This window comes from Hippopotamus amphibius, chromosome 11 (genome assembly GCF_030028045.1).
Source record: "Hippopotamus amphibius kiboko isolate mHipAmp2 chromosome 11, mHipAmp2.hap2, whole genome shotgun sequence".
NCBI classification, from domain to species: Eukaryota; Metazoa; Chordata; class Mammalia; order Artiodactyla; family Hippopotamidae; genus Hippopotamus; species Hippopotamus amphibius.
This window is the reverse complement of record NC_080196.1, coordinates 98,797,133-98,819,923: the sequence shown is the minus strand read 5'-3', so window position 1 is coordinate 98,819,923 and position 22,791 is coordinate 98,797,133. Positions and strand designations below refer to the sequence as shown.

Here is a 22,791-nt window from a genome sequence, read left to right as displayed (position 1 = left end):
AATCAAATCAACGTTTATGCATTGTATTTGCTTTTTATGTGTTCTTTAGTCTCAACCTGGGGGGGAAAATGAGGCTCCATACATTTACATGTTCCCAAAATACTTAACACAGTTCATTTGGTCAAATGAGATATTTTCCTGTGAGTCTGTCTCCATGAACTCCTGGAGAATGTGCCCAGGAAACACCTACCTGGGGGGCTGAGGAGCTGAAGGACCTCGGTGTGCTCCATGGCCTGCAGGAAGTCGCTCAGCTCCACGATCGTACAGCCTTTCTCACCCAGCAGCTTCAGCAGACACAGGCTTGGGCTGCCTTCAGGCTCCAGGACCTTAAGAGAACACTGCTCCAAGTCTAGACCACTGCAAACAACAGATTTGATTCAAGCCAACAGATTTCCTTCAATATGATCTGCCTGCTACATGTCGGGGCCCATCGCGGGTGTTGCAGGGAATACACAGCAAGTTGTTGAGGGGTGGGAAATGGTTTACATTACGAATGCTACTGTCCCTTTAGACACAGTCTCCTAATGGGGCTCGTCTTGAATAGCAGAAGTTGGCAAACTTTTCCTGTAAAGTGCCAGAGGGTAAATGTTTTAAGCTTTATACAGTCTCTGCTGCATATTCTTTTCTTGATTTTTGTTTATTTTTAAATATATAAAACATTCTTAGCTCGTGAGCTGTACAAAAACAGGCAATGGCCTGAATATGGCCCAGCGGCTACTGTCGCAGACCTCCGTTCTACATGTTTTGACACAATTTTGCTTTAAAATCATGAGCTTTTCTTTCATAAACATGTCTTCTTTATCCAACTAGGTAACGGTACTCCTTGCAAACAGAAGCCCTATCATATATATATCTTTTCAATCCCTTGATACCTAAAATTTTGTCTTGCCTGTATTAATTATTCATAACTGAACAACGACTGAATTTTAATCATAATCGAAATGCCTGGAAGCCTGGATGGAAGGGGTCAAACATAATGGTACCACAGCTGTGGCAGAGCCAAGGTTAGCAGGCTTTTATATGATTTAAAATATTCTTAATTCACATTCACTTTGATCAGTTATAGTAAAAGGCTGCCATAGCATTTATATAATGGTTACCCAAGATTTATAATTCTGTGATAAAGTTGGTTATTTCACAGAGGAAAACATGCATCCAACCAAAATAACTTCAACGCTACTATTCTATCTCATAGGATTGTTAGAATTAAATTAGACAATTCATGTAAAAAGTACTTAGCACTGTGTGTGGCAAATAAGAGGCACTCAATAAAAGTTAGCTCTTATTATGCAATAAAAATATGGGAACATTAAAAGATGACAGGTTTATTTCATTTATTTCTAAAACTGTTTTAGCTTTTCCTTAAAAGTTTTTTTGAGTAACTACTGTTTTGGTAACCCGATGGTGTTCTCCAAAGCCTCCTGTCACTAGCTATTCTTTTCTGTGTATTCTAGCCAAATTTGTACATTTAGTACTCTAGCCTTGTTAAATGTCAGTGATCATATTAGAGATCAAGTGTTCCGAATTCTGGGCTGTATACTCAGGCAGCACTACCTAAAGTCCATGGCAAAATGATAACAGTAAGGACAATAAGACTTTAAGATTATTTCTCCTATTTTGAGAAGTGTTAAAGTGCCTTTTCTTTTATGAAATAATGGTGATTGTGATGGTAGCAAAAACAAAAGCTGAAGATGCTTCTGCAGTATTCTGTAAGATTTTCCTTTACTAGCCCTGGAATACCCAAGGAACCTGTATTAGACACAATATAAGGGTTATCAATTTTTCAAATAACTATAATAGGAAATTTATAAAAACAAGGATGCTGTATGCTAAGTTTTTTTAATGCTCAGAAAGGTTATCAAGATCTGATACATGAAATTAAGATGCCATCTTGTCAAATGCAACCAAATGATGCTTTAAATAATCTCTATATTGATATGGAGAAAATTAAAAACAATTTCACTCCCCCCCCCCCCCCACACAAATGAAGAAAAAAGTAGACAACGACTTCTCTTCTAATACACGAGGCACTGGAGAAAAACAAGGTGCTCTCTTTTCCTTTTACTGATTTTCCATATAGGCACCGGCTCTCGGCTAAGATGACGTTTATATATACCCAACTTTTCTTTCTTTCCTTTTTTAGTTACATTCCTGTAAGGCTGTGCTTTGAAGTGGTTTCTACCAGCCCTCATTTGAAATTTCTGATTTAATTAAAAAGACTGCTTTCTTACGGAAACAGACTTTGCTTAAAAAAATCTATACTTTAAAAAATATGTAATCAAATAGAACATATTATACATCTTTTAGGGTACAAACCATGGCACTGCTTTTAGATTCTTTTGCTTCTCTCCTTGCTACATTTATACTTTGGAATCTTCATTCATTAATTCAACAACTACTTATTAACTACCTAAAAGAGGCCAACTGTGTTTTCTTAGGTATTGAGAACATAGCAGAAAACAAAACAAAATCCCCCATCCTCCCAGATTTTTCTAGAGGAGAGGGATAGATATGTACACGCACACAGAGATTTGTGTACCCATTCATCCAATAGTCCTAACTGCTTTGGAGCAAAGCAAAGCAAAGCAAAGCAGGGGGATAGGTAATGCTGGAGCAAATGTAGGGAGTGATTTTAAATAGTGTGATCAGAGAAGACCTCACTAAGAAGGTGATCTGTTTTAAAAAATGTAATCAATATTGTTTATTTTTAAAATTTTTATTGAAATAGTTGATTTACAATGCTGTGCTTTCAGATGTACAGCAAAGTGATTCAATTATACATAAATATACAAACATATGTATTCCTTTTTTACATTCTCCTCCATTATAAGTTATTACAAGATATGGAGTATAGTTCCCTGTGCTATATAGTAGGTCCTTGTTAGTTATCTATTTCATATATAGTAGTCTGTATATTTTAATCCCAAACTCCTAATGTATCCCTCCCTCCTTACCCCTTTGGTAACCATAAGTCTGTTTCCTACATCTCTGAGTCTATTTCTGTTTTGTAAATAAGTTCATTTGTATCATTCTTTTAGATTCCACATATAAGCGACATCATATATTTGTCATTCTCTGTGAGAAGGTGACTTTTAAGCAAACACTTGAAGAGGTAAAGGAGCCAGTCTTGTGGCTCATCCGTGAAGAACATCTTAGGCTGAGCAAACGGCAAGTCCAAAGGCCCTACTGTCTTCAAGGAAGGGCAAGAAAGCACGTGTGACTAGAGCAGAGAGAGGGAGGGAGATACTAAGAGATCAGGTCCAAGACCTAACTGGTGGCTAGCTGGTGTTTTTGAAATGGAGAAGCAATGGGAAGGTTTTGAACAGAGGGAAGATGAGACCTGATTTAATGTTTTAAAAGAACGATTCTTACTGCTATATTGAGAATAGACTGGGGTGGGGAGCAAAGCAGGAGGCGGAGAAGTAAGGTGGCCACTGGAACAATGCAGGTGAGAGATAATGGTGGCCTGGCCTAGTGTGATCGCAGTGGACACTGGATTCTAGACACATACTGGAGGTACGGCAGAAGGGATTTGCTGATACAGTGGATGTGGAATATAAAAGCAGAGTCAGGAATGACTCTGAAGTTTTTGGCCTGAGCACCTGGATGGATGTAGTTGCCCTTCACTGAGATGCAGAAGACTGCAAGAGAAAGAGTTTTATGGCAGAAGACATGTTGAGTTTTGGACATGTTGTATTTAAGGTGTTTATTAGTCATTCGAGAGGAGAGCTACAGGTATGAATCCTGGATTTCAAAGCAAAGATATGGGCTAAAGATATGAATTGAGAGTAATCAACCTAAATATATGTAAAGCCATGAGACTTAAGGATAACACCAAGGTGAAGAAATCTAGATAAAGAGATACCACGCCTGAGCCCTGAGGCATTCCAAAATCCAAAGATGAAGAGGTCGACACAAAGGAGACAGGGACAGGAGGAAATTCTCCTAACATAAGGTGCTGGTGGGCAGGATTCCACAGCTGAAAGAGCACCTTCCACACGGCAAGTATGCAGTGGCTGAATGTTTTCCCTGGTCCATGTCCCGCAGCCCCATCTCTGAGCTCCTCCTTCACGGAGTTTACACAGCATTAGAGCCTCCTGAAAGCTCTGCCGTCTTTGGGGCTCGAATGTTCAATACCTCCACAGAATTCACCTAGCTGGGGCAAGACACTCAGAACCTGTGCTCATCTACACTGACAGCAAAGGGTGTTCCACATTAGGTCAGTTCGGAATGGAACGAAGGCTGAGTCTGTATTTAGGGTACTCCCATATATGCATGGTCTTGAGAAACTAAACCATATGCAAGGATTTATCCTGAATCACCAATAACCATCTAGAAGCACTCCTCATTCCTGATGGGACAATTCAGCAGGAGCTCCTGTGGCTTATTTATTAAATTCCTATCTAGTTTGAGGAAAGTTGTATAGTGAGGGAAAAAAGTAAAAAGAAACAGAATAGGCAACATTTTGGGATTTTAGGGCTGTGAATCCAGTGACTCTTGAGGAAAGCACTGCACACCCACGTGGAACCCGTTACCCATTTGGACTAACTCACTGTAATTCCTGGGTTTGACACTAGAGAAAAATGCCTTTAGGACCTTCTACTACCACAGATGCTCTTTTGCCATTGGTATGAAATCACTTTAAAATGACCATTTCAGTCTTAAACAGAAAAAGCATCACCAGCTTACCTTGCCCCCTCAGTTGTCACTCCTCAGCCTCCAAGTTCCCAGGGCTAACTTTTTGTTAAGTCAGTTTAATTCTTCTGATCTCAACAGGTATGTGAGCTTAATGTTCTCCAGCTCTCCAACCTTCAGGGTGGCCCCACTTTCCCCAGCTCAACTAATCTACTCTGAGCTCACCTTCACATCCTTGGGAGACTGGCCAAACTCGTCTGTCTCCGGCAGACGTCTCGCCCTGACATCCCTGCTTCCAGAGCTGCGTGCCCTTTGCTGCTTGTCTCCTCTTGCTGGGCGACTGCCTTCTCTCTATACTACCTTCACCAGAGGCGGGGCCTCAAACTTTTCCATTAGTTCCTCAAACACAGCTAATACCATTCTGTAGCCTTTAACAAAACTTAAGAGAAGGCATGGGGGGGAAAACCGAACACCTGCGGTCAGGTATCCACTACTTTCAGATTTCATCCGTCTCTTCAGTGGCAGGGCCTTTCTGTTGTTCTCCCTTCTTCATGGCCAAACAGGAGTGCTCACTTCAGGAGCACCCTCTTTAGGAAATGCCAGGGCCTTCCCTAACTAGAGTAGTGGTTAATTTCACAAATTAACCAATCACAGATCTGGTAATTTGATACCCCCCACCCCAACAAAGAGGACAACTTTTTATATTATTGTTAAGTCTAGAAATCCAGAAATCTATGGACCTAGAATGATAGTACGTATTTTGGATTTTCTTTGCATGGCCAAAAGCACAATGTGTTCTTCCTAGAACAGTAGAAAAAAAAAGGGCACTTCCCTGGCAGTCCAGTGGTTAAGACTCCACGCTTCCAATGTAGGGGACAGGGGTTTGATCCCTGGCAGGGGAACTAACATCCCACGTGTAGTGTGGCCAAAAAAGAAAGAAAAGAAAATGTATGTCATCTATCTGCTCAACTGTGCAAATTTACCACTTGTTGATTCCATCCTCACATCATCACTCCCCCGAACGGCCAAATAATCCCAAATCATCATTATTCTGGTTTAACCTCAAACTCTTTGAAACTCAAGGTTGTTGCGAGGGTTAAACCTGCTGTTACTCTTCACACCCAACAGAGCATCTAACATGTTATTTGCAATTGTCTCAGAATAACAGTCTATGACCGCATAAGCCTTTATAAGTAGGAGCTAAATATCGGACATCTTTTTATCTTCCGAAACTTTGCTAAAACTGGGCACTCCAAAAACCCAATTCTGAATGAACAGTTCCCCTCTCAATTCAAAATTATAGAGTGTCTAAGACAGCTTCTATGCATAACACATAGGATCTTTAAGTGATGGTTCCTGTTCTCGAGGCGTTTATAAAGACATGTACAAATAATTATAGTACAAGACAAAGTTTAGTCATATGAGAAGTTAATGAAACTGCTAAGGGGTTCAAAGGCAGACCCCAATCATAACAATGATCTAGAGCAGTGGTTCTAAGTGTGGTCTGGGAAGCCCAAATGCAGTTCCTGAGACCCTTTAAACAGGATCCCCAAGGTCAAAATGACATTCATAATAATACTGTTATTTATCTTTTTCACTCATTCTCTCACGAGTGGGCATGGGAGGATCCAGTGTTACCTGACCTGAGTGCAGAAGCACGTCAAAGATGCCGGTTCTCTGGGATTAGGCCAAGACATTAAAGAGATTTTCAAAACGCAAAACAATGCCACTTTTCTAACTAAATTTTTTGTTTTGGAAAAGTTTGTTTTTTCCACAAAAACATGTCATTTCTGTTAACATGTAATGAATTATTCTTTTTAAATATCAAAAAATTCTTAATTTTAATTTCTAATATGGTAATATCAGTATATGTTGTATGTATGTAACATATAGAACCCCACACTAAAAACTCTGGGGTCCTCGGATAATTCTTAAGAGTGTAAAGGAGTCTTGAGTCCAGTTCCAAGCTTGGTAATTGCGTTTACTATACTATTTTACTTATAGTTTAATAGTCATGCTGAAATCAAGAAGAAAACCTGTCAAGCTGGTTTGATGGAGGAAGGAGGTGAGTTTAGTTTCTGTCTTCCCACCATCCTTCTCTCTCTACATCTATGTTAAAACCTTCATGAATTCCTGCATCTCAAACCCTTCACCTTCATTATCCCTCTATCTGCATGTCCCTTCCTAACCTTCCTTAGGTCTTCTAGGTCTGTGTATTTTAATCCTTTGGAATTACCGCCCTAACGCAGTGGTCTCCAGATAGCTTTCCTTATGTTCTCCTTGGTCAACCTCGATTTCTCTCTTACAGCTCAAGGGAAGCAGGGTAGGAAAAGGGTGTGGACGGCCGGAGTTCAGCCTCGAATCTCTGCATTCCCAGGGCTTTCCTGTGTTCAGGCTCTCCGTTTGGAAGGCTGCTTAAGTTCTCCCACCGCCTTCCCACCAGCGGCCCCTGCACCCTCTCAAGCGGCCCGAATGCTCTCCAACCTCACCCATCGCCGCGTCCATCCTCCGGCTCCCGCGCCCACCTCACTCTCCCCGCGCGCCCCCGGCCCAAGTTCGTCCCCACGTGACCCCGCCACCTCCCCCCACTCCCCGGGGCCCCGGGGCCGCACCTGAGGCGGAGGCGCCCCCGACTCCCTGCCACCTCGGCCAGCCTCCTCCATCCCCGGCCCTCCGGCGCTCGGTCCAAGCTCCCGCTGAGCCTCCGCAGCAGCGGCTCCGGAAGGCGGTTGAGGGTCGCGCCGGCTGCCACGGGGAGCGGCGGCCCCGAGGGCGCGGCCGCCGGCAGCTGCGAGCCCGGGGGCGGCGAGGCCTGCTGCGACTCCCCGCACACCGACGTGTCCCACGCCGGAGACCCCACGACGGCCGCTGCTCCCGCCGGCCACATCGCGCACCACCTTCCGCTCGGCCCCTCGCTCGCCGCGGCGCCGCGGAGGCAGGGGCGGAAGGACGAATCCGGCGGCGCCGCACCGCGTTCGGAGGAGGAAGCTCCGCTCCCCGCCCCGCAGAGACAGGTTTGCCTGGGGGAGCCCGGCGGGCCGGCCGAGCCGGCCGCTCCGGGGGCGGGGCCTCGGGCGGGGGCGGGGCCGCCCACTGTGCGCGTGCGCGCGGCGGCCCGCCTCCCCCCCCCTGCCTCTCCTGCCCCGCCCGCGTCGCCTTTTGTGGGCCGCGGAGGAGGCGCGCGCTTCGAACCCGGGGAGGTGGAGTCGCGGCTGAGCAGGAAGGGTCTGGTGGTGGCAGCTGGAGGAGGAAGCGGTGGAGGAACTACGCCCGGGCGGCTCAGCTACGGCGAGGAAGCCTGCGGCGTCGGGGGCTTCCCGAGGCTGTGGGAGGAGGATTGCCTCACGCCAAGGAGGGGAGCACGCGGCTTTCCATCGCGGGCCTGGCCGCTCCTCCAGAGGCGCGCTCTGCTGACTCAGGGACTTGCGTGCGCCCTGCGACGCCACCGGCGCCCGCGTTGGGCAACCTCAGCAGAGGCTTCCCCGTTTTAGGATTAGATGTGTATGGCATTGCTAAGGGAAGTGGTGCCGGAAATCCAGATACTTAATGGAAATTGCCTGAAATCGGTGCCTAGACTTAAAAAACTGGGCCGTGGTTATTTAAACCTAATGAGATCTTGGAAATGATTGTTTTTAGCGGGGATCATCTGGTTTCTTGCGAGTCAGACTGCCACCCACAATCTTCATAAATCAAAGCAGGCGACTTTATAGAGGGTGCTCTTCCTTGGAAGGATGCAGAATAGATGAAATAACAAATGCAGACGGCGCCGGAGCTGGCTCTCCCAGTCTTAGCATTATTCGAGGCCGTTGCCATATTGAAAACTAGAGGGTAGTTTTGGACAAAAGCGAGCAAGTAACTTAGGAAGTGTGACCAGCCAGGTCGACCCCAGACTGAAGGCTTCCTAACCCAATTGCTGATGCCATTAACTTTTACACAGCATGGGACAGCAGGATTTTCTGTAGCAGTAACTTTTTTAGAAATTTATTGTTATTGTTATTATTTTGGCTGTGTTGGGTCTTCATTGCTGTACCCGGGCTTTCTATAGTTGCAGCTGCGAACAGAACGGGGCGGGGGGGGGCTACTCTTCCTTGAGGTGGGCGGGCTTATTGCAGTGGCTACCCTTGTTGCAGAGTACCGGCTCTGTGTGCATGGGCTTTAGTAGTTCTGGCTCATAGGCTCAGTAGTTGTGGCACGCGGGCTTTGTTGCTCTGTGGCATGTGGGATCTTCCCGGACCAGGGCTGGAACCTGTGTCCCCTGCATTGGCAGGTGGATTCTTAACCACTGTACCACCAGGGAAGTCCTGTAGTAATAATTTGGACACCCAAGTTCTCACTACATTTTTTCAAGGTGATTGGAGGCATACAGCCTCCACCACATTCTAGCACAAGTAGTCACTATCCAGTGATTTTTTTTTAAAAAATCCAGTAAGTTCAGAGTTTAGAATGCGGTATAATGGCTTAGTGCACAACCTTTGGATCCAGGAAGATCTGCTAGCTTCTAGTTTTATGACTGTGAATAAGTTACTTAACTCTCTGCCTCATCTGTTAAAATGGGACTGAAAATATAGTGTATATAGCGTTGTTACCAGAGTTAAAGGAGTTAACATAAATCACTTAACTCTGCTTAGCACATAGTAGATAATAAATGCTAGCTATTCTCCTAACAAGTGCAAATGCTTGTTTCATACTCAGTTTGACTTGGTAAACCTTTTCCAGTTACTTCCAGGGCCTTCTGGTTTTGTCCTCAGTCAGTGAACAAATATTAGAGTCTATTACCTGCAGGTACCAATTATAGAAATCAAGCCTTCTCGTCTTTATTGGTCTGGTCCTTATTAGTCTAGTCTCCTAGTCTTCTTTTTTTTAAGGAGGAAGTGACATTTGACTTTTTTTATTGGCATAACTTTTAAGCAGCTCTGTTGAGATATAATTCACATACATTTCTCCCATTTATTTATTTAAGCTCTTTATTGGAATATAATTGCTTTACACTGTTGTGCCAGTTTTTGCTGTGCACCAAAGTGAATCAGCTGCATTTATACATATATCTCCATATCCCCCCCTCAACTCCTGCCCACCCTCCCTGTCCCACCCCTCTAAATCATCACCCATCATCAAGTTGATTGCCCTGTGTTATGCAGCAGCTTCGCACTAGCTATCTGTTTTACATTTGGTAGTGTATATATGTCAATACTACTCTCTCACTTGGTCCCAGCTTCCCCTTTGCCTCTACCCACCCCACCCCCCACCCCGTGTCCTCAAGTCCGTTCTCTACATCTGCATCTTTATTCTTGTCCTGTCACGGGGTTCATCAGTACCATTTTTTTAGATTCCATATATATGAGTTAGCATACGGTATTTGTTTTTCTCTTTCTGGCTTACTTTGCTCTGTATGACAGACTCTGGGTCCATCCACCTCACTACAAATAACTCAATTTCATTCCTTTTTATGGCTGAGTAATACTCCATTGTATCTATGTGCCACATCTTTTTTATCCATTCATCTGTTGGTGGGCATTTAGGTTGCTTCCATGTCCTGGCTATTGTAAATAGTGCTTCAGTGACCATTGTGGTACATGTTTCTTTTTGGATTATGGTCTTCTTAGGGTATATGCCCAGTAGTAGGATTGCTGGGTCATATGGTAGTTCTATTTTTAGTTTTTTAAGGAAGCTTCATACTGTTTTGCATAGTGGCTGTACTAATTTACATTCCCACCAACAGTGCAGGAGGGTTCCCTTTTCTCCACACCCTCTCCAGCATTTATTGCTTTTAGATTTTTTTGGTGATGGCCATTCTGACCGATGTGAGGTGATACCTCATTGTGGCTTTGACTTGCATTTCTCTCCTAGTCTTTTAAAATTGAGATTCAGGGGACTTTTTTGTAAGTATGCTTTGTGCAAGTTTTTGCTTGTGCTCCTGCTCATTCATTACCCTGTGAGTATCCTTCACAATTTGATTAGGTGCATCTTTATCCAGTTACAGCTCAGCTGGATACGAATGGTGTCAGTAACCTCCCACCCCCTCCCCTGCTTCTCCTCTCTGCCCCAAGACAAGTGCCTCCTTCATTTCACTCTAGTCGGGGCCCTATTTTTCACCCAGCAATTTTATATCTTGTGCATTCACCCCACCTCTCACCCTCCAACCTCTACCTTGGACTAACATTGCATTTTATGACTGGTCTTTTTCTCCGCCCAATCAAATGTTAATATTTTCTTATGTAATTTCACTCCTGTGGTTCTCTTATGGGGCCTGATGGTACCGTAGAAAGAATGTGACCTTTAGAGTTAGCTCTGAATTTGAATTTTGATGCTGCCAGTCACTAATAGTGTGACTTTAGGCAAGTTACTTAACCTCTCAGCTTCAATTTCCACATCTGTAAAGTGCAGAAGATAATAGTACCTGTTTCAAATGGTTGTTATGAGAATTAAATGAGAGAGAATATATATACAGATAGAAAGTGTATGGGAGAAATAGACTCACTGTTTATTAGTACTCTCACAGTTGCCAGGTTAATTTGGAAAAATGTAATAAACAGTAATTCAACATTGTAAATCAGCTATACTCCAATAAAATTTAAATATTAAAAAGTAAACTAATTCAGGTGCCTTTTCTATATCAACCATTACATTTCTGTAATGATAGGAGAAAAACAGAGTGGAGATCTGACTTTTAAATGCCCCTTGAAAGTTCATGCATGTCTACAGATGACGTACTTGGGAGTTCTTCCTCGTTAGTTAAAAGTGACATAGGGCTTTGTGAATCCAGACAATTTGCAGGAAGTCTGTAGTTTCATTCTGCAGAAATCCATTGATGTCATCTTTAAAACACTCACATCTGGAAGCTGACTCAGATTTTTTTCCTTTACATGATTTGATTAGAGTTGGTACTCTAACCAAAAAGGCCAGAGTGCCATTATTTTATATCTGGACAGATTTTCAGAGGCCCAGTGCAGGAGAAAACCCAGAGGTCCTGGGATCTGTATGCAACAGGGGGAAAGGAAACAGGAGTCTTGTAACCTAAATGGCATTCCTTGTCTCCCACCTTATTCCATGCCCAGCACCCTTTGTGACCCCTGACTCAGCCTCTTTGTTGAGTCCACACAATCCGCTTTCTGACACAAGGCTCTCCACTTCCCTTGCAGCCCCTTCTGGCCGTCATCTCCCAAAGGACTGGGGGGATTTTCCCATTTCAATTTCAACTTTAGCATAGCAGCTAAGCGTTGCGTTAAGAGTCCATACCCTTCCTTCATGATACATCATCCATGGCAGAGACTACATTTACTTATCTACATTCATTCATTCACAAATATTAACTGGATAGCTACCTGTGCCAGGCTCTGTGCCAAATACTGTAAAGGGATGATTTTCATTTAGTTTTGTTTTTATTAAGCCTGTATATATATATATAGAGAGAGAGAGAGAGAGAGAGAGAGAGAGGTTTTAGGTTCACAGCAAAATTGAGGGGGAGGCACAGAGATGTCTCATGTGCCCTCTGCCCTCACATAGGTACAGCCTCCCCCATTATCAGATCCACCACCAGAGCGGTACATTTGTTACAACTGATGCACCTACACTGAGGCATAATAATCAGCCTAAGTCCATAGTTTACATTAGGGTTTATTCCTGGTGTTGTACATTCTGTGGGTTTATTTTATTTTTTATTTTTATTTTTATTTTTTTATTATTTATTTATTTTTAAAAATTTATTTTTGGCTGTGTTGGGTCTTCGTTGCTGCCAAACGGCTTTCTCTAGTTGCGGCGAGTGGGGGCCACTCTTCGTTGCAGTGCGCAGGCTTCTCATCGCGGTGGCTTCTCTTGTTGTGGAGCACGTGCTCTAGGCGTGTGGACTTCAGCCGTGCGTGGGCTCAGTAGTTGCGGCTTGTGGGCTGTAGAGCACAGGTTCAGTAGTTGTGGGGCATGGGCTTAGTTACTCCGCGGCATATGGGACCAGGGATCGAAACTGTGTCCCCTGCATTGGCAGGTGGATTCTTAACCACTGCACCAGCAGGGAAGTCCCATTCTGTGGGTTTAGACAAATGTATAATGATATGTATCCACCATTATGTTGTCATACAGAGTATTTTCATTGTCCTAAAAATCTTCTGTGCTCTTGCTGTTCATCCCTCCTCCCTCCCAACCCCTTGCAATCACTGGTCTTTTTTACTGTCTCCATATTTTGGCCTTTTTCAGAAAGTTATATAGTTGGAATCATACAGCCTTTGCAGATTGGCTTCTTTTACTTAATGATATGCATTTAAGTTTCCTCCATGTCTTTTCATAGCTTGATAGCTTGTTTCTTTTTAGTGCTAAATAATATTCTACTGTCTAGATGTACCACAGTTTATTTATCCATTCACCTACTGAAGATGTGACATCTTGGTTGTGTCTAAGTTTTGGCAACTGTGAATAAAGCTGCTGTAAAGATCTGTGTGTAGGCTTTGTGTGGACATGTTTTCAATTCCTCTGAGTAAATACCAAGAAGGATGATTGCTAGATCACAGGGTAAGAGTATGTTTAGTTTTGTAAGAAACCTCAAACTATTTCCCAAAGTGGCTGGATCCTTTTGCATTCCCAGCAGCAATAAATGAGAATTTCTGTTGCCCCACAATCTGGCCAACACTTGATGTTTTTGGTGTTTCAGATTTTGGATAAGGTGGTTTTTTAGAAAGTTAAAATCATGACTCTCAATGAATGTACAGTGAACACAAGTCAAAGATTTTATTTAACACATTAGTGAATGAGGGAACCAGAAAGGTGTTACAACCACTTCAAAGGAGAATCCAAAGAGGAGATAAATATGTAAGCCCAGCAGAGAGCTGCAATGAATTAGCTTAATAGATGCAAAGCAGCTTCTTCCACAGTGGAGGAGGGAAATCCATTGAACTTCCCCCCCACCCCCGAATTTATCTATTTATAATCAAGAATTATTTGCATTACTATCAGTTTGCTACAACTTCTATCTCTCAGAGTTGCAAAATACCTTAGTCAAAGACAAAGGCGTAGATAATCCAGATAGATGAGCTAGTTAGGACACCCATCACGTTTTACATCTTTGTGAATTCTTTCTTACTGTGCTTAGAGTACAAGGTTGACTAAATCCAATCTCTGCTTATGGCAAAGAAAGAGTGGTGAGTACTCTGTTGGCAGCAAGAAGGAAGGCTGAAAATACGGGGGAGAAAGTACCACGTGGAGCAGCGAGAGAAAAAAACAAAACCAAACCTCACATACAAGCTGTCAGTGGCTAGTTTAGCAGCGCTTTGTGAGATGGAACACATTCCTGTGTACTACACACTCCCGTAGACATTGCCACTCTCTCCTTCCTATTCCAGAAAATGTATCTGAGGAATAATACCAGGTACCATGATAGATACGGCGATGAGAAAAGTCTTGAATTGGGTCTAATTTACTGTCTACAATGCCAATCATTTATTATCTACAAAGCAAATCAGAAACTCTGATATGTAAATGATCAGCACTAGCAAATCACTGGGGACACATTTCAATTGAAGATAGGAACTGCAGTTGATGTGATATTTCTGGTGGCAGGGAGATACTTTGTTGGGGTTTTCAGAAGGGTGCTAACTACGTTAATCCATCCAACAGTCTTTTGACTTGGTAACACTAACGACTGCATTGGGTTCCGACGCAATTTATGAAGAAATTAATCCAATAATATTTACCGACTACCAATCCGTACTCTCTCAGGATGTAAGAGGGATGCCGGCCATATCACTGTTCCTCATCCTTGGCTGCACATAAGAATCACATGAGGGTATCACGGTTCCTCAAAAAGTTAAACATAGAATTATCATATGATCCAGCAATCCCACTTCTGGAATATACCCAAAAGAATTGCCAGCAGCGACTCAGACAGATCCCTCTACACCAATATTTGTAGTGGCATTATTCATAGTAACCAAAAGGTGGAAACAGCTCAAATGTCCAGTAACAGATGAATGGAAATGCAAAATATGCTACATACACACAATGGGATATTATGCAGCCTTAAAAACGGAGGAAATTCTGACACGTGCTACAACATGGAGAGACCTAGAAAGCATTACGCTCATTGAAGTATGCCAGAAACAGAAGGCCAAATATTGTATGACTCCATTTATATAAGGTACCTAGAATAGGCAAATTCATAGAGACAGGAAGTAGAATAGAAGTCAGTGGGGCTGGGGGGAGGAGAAAATAAGGAGTTATTGTTTAATGGATACAAAATTTCTGTTTGGGATGATGAAAAAGTTCTGGAAATGGATAGTGATGATGGTTGCACAACATTGTGAATGTATTTAATGCCACTGAATTGTACACTTAAAAATGGTTGAAATGGTAAACTTTATGTTGTGTATGGTTTACCACATAGACAAAGGAACCTTAAAACCCGAGAAACCTTAAAAACATCCTGATACCTGGCTCACAGTCCCCAGAGATCTGATTTTAATTGGTCTGAGGGGTCTTTAGTTTTTCTTTTCTTTTTTTTAAAAGTTTTAAAAGTCCCTCAAGTGATTCTAATATAAAGCCAGGTTTCAGAAGGGATGCTTAATCTCCAGGGTGGTGGTGCTCAGCCTTGACTATACATTAGAAGCATTTGGGGAGTTTTAAAATACATTGGTGTCTGAGTCTCACACCCAAGATTCTTATTTAATTAATTGGTTTGGGGATGCTGTCTGATCGCTGAGAATTTTTTCTCAGTTTCCCATCTGTTTCTAATATGTAACCAAGTTGAGAACCATTGATTGCTCTAGGGAGAGCACAGGATCTCTGCCTTTCTTTCCACCTTTGGAGAACAAGCTCTTCCGTGTCTGTCAATGATGAAACCAAGGACATAGTGGTAAAGGAACTTCTGATGAGAGTCAGAGGACCAGCTTCCCCAAGGCCACTTGATTCTTTCTCTTTCCCTTCACAGTCAGAACGTTAAAAGTGGCAGAACAAAGCAGACCCGTAGAGGGTCCAGGAGAAAGGGGGAAGAGCTACCTCTTAGGCTCATTCCTAAGGGAGAAAGGCTGCTTATTCCTTCAGCTCCTCCCACCTCCCAACACGGGCACTGCTCCTCCCCCATCCCTAGTCCCCACTTGGATTCCTCTCCCTTCCCAAGAGGGGCTCAGAGCTGACCTGTCCAGCCAGGATTCCAAAGAGCCAGGGCTTTTAAGAGTATCTCTATCAAGGGATCATAGCTCTGGGATTTCCCTGGTGGTCCAGTGGTTAAGACTCTGCACTTCCAGGGCAGCGTGTGCGGGCTCGATCCTTGGGTGGCAGGGGGGACCTAAGTTCCCACATGCTGAGAGATGCAGCCAAAAAAAAAAAAAAAAAAGGGAAAAAGGGACCATAGCACTGGTGCATGAAAAATTAGCTCGTTTACCTTTAAAGGATCATCGAGATGGTAGACGTACATCATCCCTTGATTGATCCTGACTTACCTTCAGCCAGTCTTTTGTCATTTTTATCTTCCTTGGTATTTGTATTTCTGTTCTTCTGTATATGTACTGGCTCAGTCTGCTTATTAGGTCCTGTTGCATCCTGCCATCTTATTTGTAATCGCCCTACTCCAGCCCTAGGTCCCTAGAACCAAGGCCAACTAGACTGGGTGGGGTGGATTTAGAACTGCAGCTGAAAGGCAATGTGAGGTCAGGGTGGCATCTGGAAGACAGGAAGTATGGAGAGAGCAGATGAGGCCAGCTCTACTCTAAGCCATGAGGTAAAGTAGGGGTTCCCTGTTAGTCTCTGCCATTCAATCAAATTGGAGTCTCACCATAAGGATTTTGGCTGATGACTTAACCAGTAATAAAGAGAATACACTGCCTGCAATGTCCCCTATGTAACATGTCCTTCTTCCATACATATGTCCCTTGGGAACAAAGCAGACACTGGCAAGGGGACTTGGGATTCCAGATCCTGGCTATCCCTTCAGACACAGCAGACAAGGGACATGAAATATAAAGTAGAACCCCTGTTTTCTAGAAGCCTATGATCTAGTTGAGGAGATAAATTTTATAAACATAAAAAAGTGGCAAAGCAAAGTTTGGGACCTTGGGATTTCTATATTGGTGTATGCAGTTCAGAAGCTTTCAGAGATGGGCCAGGAACATAGAGCAATAAACTTCTGGAATTAGGGATGGTGGACTCAGAGAATGAAAGGAATCTGACCAGTGAAGGCATGATTATTTCCTGGGTAATACTGGTATAATTTATAGTTTTTTAAAAATGTGACAACTCTGACTATTCCCAGTGGAATGACAACATCAGCCTTGGCAGGTGTGCATGCTCAGGTGCAAAGGTGATTAAATACATCAGTGCTGGCTCTTCTCCAGGTGCCCAAGTGTGACCTGTTCTCAGTTTATTGGGGTCACTAACGGAGGGATCTGAGTAGACTCTGCACGTGATGTTATGTGCCAAGAATTGATGCAAAACTCCTCACTGCTCCGGCTGGCCATCAGAGTCTGGGAATTCCTTGGTGTGGTACCCTGAGGACACATTTGGTGGCTCAGATTGGGGGTCTGGACTAGATGCTTTGTAAGCCCCCTTCAGTGTTAAGGTTCTAAGTGGAAGGGCATGAGGGTTCAGAGGAGAGCACAAAAAAAAAAAAAAGTGATCAAAGATGAGCCCTGGATGGTGATCACAGCTGTTCCAAGATCATGGACTACTTCCAGTTAAGCAAATTAACATACAAATAAGGTTATTTGTGGGGGGGAGAAGGGCAGTTTTTAAATGAAGGTTCAAATTGTAACATATTAGTTATATGTTCAAATTAGATGTAGAGAACAAACAATGCTGTTTCAGGAGAATGGACACTGTATTAAATTAAAATGTAAATACTATTTATTGGTTGAGGGAAAGGGGAGAAGAAGGTACATGTTTAGTCAACCAACAGTTTAAATCACACTTAAGGCCTTTAAACATTAGTTATTTGCTAATCCTTACATGCTAATCATTAATTGGTTTTGTAAAGCTCCATCAATGAAAAAATTTCTTCGAAATATTTTTTGTAGGAGGCTAGTGGAAATTATGAGCAAAAGCGCATTTATTTAAAATATTCTATAATTTAAGCTTTTCACTGAGTGACTTTAATGAATTTAATTTACTGAGGTTTTGCAGTGTATAGATCAGAGCCCTGAAGCTCCTGGAAATTTTTATGATATCATAATAAAGATAATTATTTCATGGTAATGAGAATAGCTTGAACGAGTACATATGTGGTCACCTGTTTAACACGATAGTCACGGAAAGTCAGCCCTAAAGAGCACCTTAGCTGACTTAGGCCAGTACGTCTCGTCTCTTCAATTTCAGACGAGAACCCTGCGGCCTAAAGAGGTTTTCTGTCTCTGCTTAAGCCTCTGTCATAGGAGTTCTCAAAGTGCGGGCCCTGGCCCAACAGCATCAGCTTTTTTAGAAATGCAAATTCTCAGGCCCCACGCCAAACCCATTGAAAAAAACCTCTGGGCAGGGGCCAAAGACGGTATGGCTGAACCAGCCCTCCAGGTGATTCTGATCTGAGAACCGCTCCCCCCCACCTCGCACTTTAGCTTTAAGATATCTTGAGGCAATAACTTCTCTTAGATCATTCTCAGCGACATAGAGAATTACTTCCTGTTTTATGTCTAAATTTATCTCCCTAAAGCTTTGCAGGGCGTGGCACACAGTCTGTACAAGTGCAGAGACACCTTTAGGGGTAACAGCGCAGAGTGGGGCTCAGCTGAAGGGGGAGATGAAGGCAGCGGGCAGGGGCTGGGGCAACAAGGGCTGCTCTTCGTCCCTTCTCATTACCGTTCATCAATAATTTCCTAATCCAAGAGCCACTCCAAAGAGGAGCACGGCACAGTTTCGTTTGGGGTCTGGGTTTTTAAGACAAATAACACTGAGTCGAGGGAGCGCAGAGTGGGGGTAAAACTTAGGAGCGATGTGGTAGAGACGGGGGTGTCTCAGATGCTGGCCAACATTTTTCCACAGGTTGTCTGAATGCAGCAACATAGAATGGAGAAAGGTCTAGCCCTCTGGGAGCTGAGCACTGAGAAGCTGAAAAAGGCACCAGATGACTGGCTGGGATTCTGCTCCTCCCCACCCACTCCTGCCAAACCAGAGTTAGGGGAGACACCCAGGGATTCGGGATGCCGAGGGAGCCATGTAGGTGGCCTGACAATGTGTCTGAGGTCTTCATGATGCTGTTTGGAAGGACCATTCTGTCTGCCTAGAGTGGCCCTCTCTTCTCAGAAATATTGCTTTTCAACGTGTGGTTCAGCGGGAGCCCCCAGTTTCTTACCAATCTGCTTCCTCAGCCCAGTGATTGGCTGCAGGTAGGCGCGTTCCCCAAGCTTGGCCAGTCCTGGGGATTTCTGACCTTCAACTTGATGAAGAGGGTCTCAGGCTATTTCAGGTGGCAAACCTGGGAGGTATGAGTCTCAGCTGCCCGGTGGCCATGTCCGCACTGGCTGTGTGGAAGAATCTAGTCCATAGAGGGAGAAAGTGACTGGTACCCTGAGAGAAGCAGAAGCAGAAATGAGAGATGGAGAAAGTGGTGTTCCATCCCTGGTTGTGATAGTCCCTGAGGCCCGGCTCACTTTTCACCTTTCCTTCACTGCAGTTGGCTGAGCCAACAAATTTCCCTTTTTGCTATAGGGGAGGGAAAAAAAAAATTACCTTTTCCTCTACCCTCTTATGTTCAGTACCTGGGGCCTGCGAATTACCCTGGTAAACAACAGATGAGCAGGAGAAAATGTTTATTTCGTATGCACATGGGAACCATCAAAGGAAGTAGCTGCCTCATTAATTGGTTGGCGTTAAAGAATTATATACCTAATTTGGCAGAAGAAGGGGAGGGGAGAGAAAAGGCTTCTTGTGGGAAGAACAAATAGGTTTCTTAGGAAAGGCAAGTGGGTTTCAGGAAAATAGATGGGGGCTGAGGAAGTTTGTGATAACATTTGTCTAGACAGGTATGAGTAGTCTTTCCATTTTCTGCAGGGTCATAGCAGCCCCCTGGAGAAGCGAATTGGGTCAGGTTTTATTTGTGTTCTCCCTTGTGGGAGTAGATCCACCCTGAAGAGGAATTTATGGCAGCCTTATTTCCCAGAAGTTACTGCTTTTAGTCAGATAAGGGAAGCTCCCAGAGGGCTGTGTGTGTGTGTGTGTGTGTGTGTGTGTGTGTCTGTTGAATCTCAAACGTCTTCAGCTTAAAATAATCATTATACCAAATATTTTGGCATATTTTGGAGAGGCATATTCTGAACCCCTTCATTGTCTAAGCCAATTTTGTACCCTTTAGGTACTGTGTCTAGCTTCACGACATCTTTCTATAGATGCTTTAACTAGCAAGACACTCAGTAGGTTTTTTTAAAAAAATATTTTATTTTCCAAGTGGATAAACAATTCATACTGATTATTTTAGACTTCATTTTTTTTTTACAGTAGTGTTAGGTTCACAGCAAAACTGAGAGGAAGATACATAGATTTCCCATATACCCCTTGTACCCAATATATAGCCTCCCCATTATCAACATCACTCACCAAAATGGTACATTGGTTACAATTGGCGAACCTACTCTGTCACATCATAATCATCCCAAAGTCCACAGTTTACCTTAAAATTCACTCTTGGTGTTATGCATTCATTCTATAGATTTAGACAAATGTACAATGACATATATCCATCATTATAATACACAGTATTTTCACTGCCCTAAAAATCTTCTGTGCATCACCTGTTTACCCCCCAACCCTCATCCCTGGCAACTGTTGATATTTTTACTGTGTTCATAGTTTTGTCTTTTTCAGAATGTCGTATAGTTGGAATCATACAGCCTTTCCAGACTGGCTTCTTTCACTTAGTCGTATGCATTTAAGTTTCCTCCATGTCTTTTCATGGCTTGCTGGCTCATTTCTTTTCAGTGCTAAGTAGTATTCCATTGTCTAGGTGTAACAGTTCATTTACGCAGTGGCCTACTGAAGGACATCTGCATTGCTTGCAAGTTTTGACAGTTGTGAACAAAGCTGCTATAAACATCTGTGTGCAGGTTTTTGTGGACATATAAGTTTTCAACTCTTTTGTGAAAATACTAAGGAGTGTGGTTGCTGGATCATATGGTATGCTTAGTTTTGTAAGAAACCCCCAAACTGGTTCCCAAAGTGTCTGTGTCCTTTTGTATTTCCACCAGCAATGAATGAGAGTTCCTGTCGTCCCACAACCTAGCCAGCACTTAGTGTTGTTGGTGTTCCAAATTTTGGTCCTTCTAATGGGTGTGTAGTGGTTATTTTTAAAATTATGCCATCTGCGTTAAGTATTCTTGTACCTCTTTAGAATGTGGTGTCTATTTTAGGGACCTCAGCTGAAAATTTCATTTTACCATCCTGTTATACTTATCTTCCTTAACTTGGTGTCTTCCCAAGCTCATTGATATCCACAAACTTGTAGATTTCAAAGTTCACACATCTTCATGATATATAGCAATGACTTAGAAGGGTATTACCTTCTTCCCTTGAGAAGTATTTCCCTTTATTCCTACCCTTCATTTACTGTCATTGAGCCAACACTTGAACCTTTGCACACTCTTTAATATTGTAGTGACTATGTGGTCAGAAAAATTTGCTTGTTTAGAGTTTTGACAAAGAATTTTATCACTATAAATAATTTATATCCACTTATGTATACAATATTAATCAATTATCCTTTCTTTTTTCTGGAAATCATGTTACTATTCACTCAATAAATTGATTGTTCTTGCATTTAGATGCTCCTACATTTTATGACAAATTCCTCTTAGGGTGTCCTCTGGAACAAAAATATATGTTTTTTTGCATGGAAGTAGCATTGGCAACCTCATAGTGTCTAGCTGAGCGGTTATTTGTAGCATCAGTTTTGCCAATAGTAACACAGTTTCATCCCTAGCTGTCTTCAGAGCTCTTCGAAGGATACTGCCTAATTCTGTTAATATTCAGGTGGTTTGCCAAATGAGTTTTAAATAGCTTCTGTTTAATCGAATGCCTTAGACCTGTTTGCTTCAAAAAGACATTTGGAAACAAGATTAGCCCTGAATGATGGCATAAAGAAAGACCAAGGCAGAGAAAGCTTAACTGTTGCAATAGAATCATTCCTGAGTGCACGGTTGCACTGCATTGATCAGAACGAAATAACACGGGACTCTGAAGTTTTGACTGTAAACTTTTGGTTTCACCTTGCTGTGTTTCCTCCCTTTGTGGTTAGCCACTTGGGAGGGGATTTCCGGAGATGCAGGCTATATAGTTTGTTTCCCAAAATATTTTGCATTGTTTTGGGTGAGAGAGTATGTTGCCTGCTCTGCAAAACCTAGGTCTCAGAGAGCTAATACGACTTATGGCCATAATCACATGATCATAATTTATCTCAGTGATGAGGGGAGGTGCCTCTTTTATGACATTCTTTCATAAGAGAAGTTTAAAATATATATTCTTTTTTAATTTGGTAAAATACACATAAAATTTACCATTTTTTCTTCCAGCTTTATTGAGATATAATTGACATACAGCACTGTATAAATTTAAGGTGTGCAGCATAATGATTTGACTTACGTACATCATGAAGTGATTATCACAATAAGTTGAGTGAACATCCATCATCACATATAGATACAAACTTAAAGAAACAGAAAAAAATTTTTGTGCGTGATAAGAGCTCTTAGGATTCACTCTCTTAACCACTTTCGTGTATAACATACAGCTCTGTTAATTATATTAATCATGTTGTACATAACATCCCTAGTACTTATTTATCTTGTACCTGGAAGTTTGTACCTTTTGACTGCTTTCCTCCAATTCCCCCTCCCCCATTCCCCACCTCTGGTATCCACAAATCTGATCTCTTTTTCAATGAATTTGTTTGCATGTTTGTTTGTTTTTGAAGTATAATTGACCTATAATATTATGAGTTCCTGTTAGACAACATAGTGATTTTTTCCTGTACTTCCAAATTTGGTAAAATACACATAAACTTTACCATTTTAACCACTTTTAATTGTACAATTAAATAGCATTACGTTCCCAGCATTCTGCAACCATCACCACTACCTATTCCCAGAACCTTTGCATCATCCCGAACAAACTCTATATCCATTTAACAATAAATCCCCATTTCCCCCTTCCTCCAGCCCCTGGTAACCTCTATTCTACTTTTTGTTTCTATGAGTTTGCCTA

General features: G+C 42.7%; 1 protein-coding gene across 1 annotated transcript in view; it reads right to left on the bottom strand.

The window, feature by feature from the left end:
- Window positions 1-7,672, bottom strand: part of MALT1 (MALT1 paracaspase) — a 51,061-nt gene extending 43,389 nt beyond the window's left edge. Inside the window, exons 1-2 of the mRNA XM_057698549.1 lie at window positions 7,248-7,672; window positions 191-357 (exon numbers count right to left, since the gene is read on the bottom strand). Coding sequence (XP_057554532.1) covers window positions 191-357; window positions 7,248-7,522 — 442 coding nt within the window. The 5' untranslated portion in view covers window positions 7,523-7,672. The remainder of the gene's footprint in view (window positions 1-190; window positions 358-7,247) is intronic.
- Between the last annotated feature and the right edge of the window lie 15,119 nt (window positions 7,673-22,791).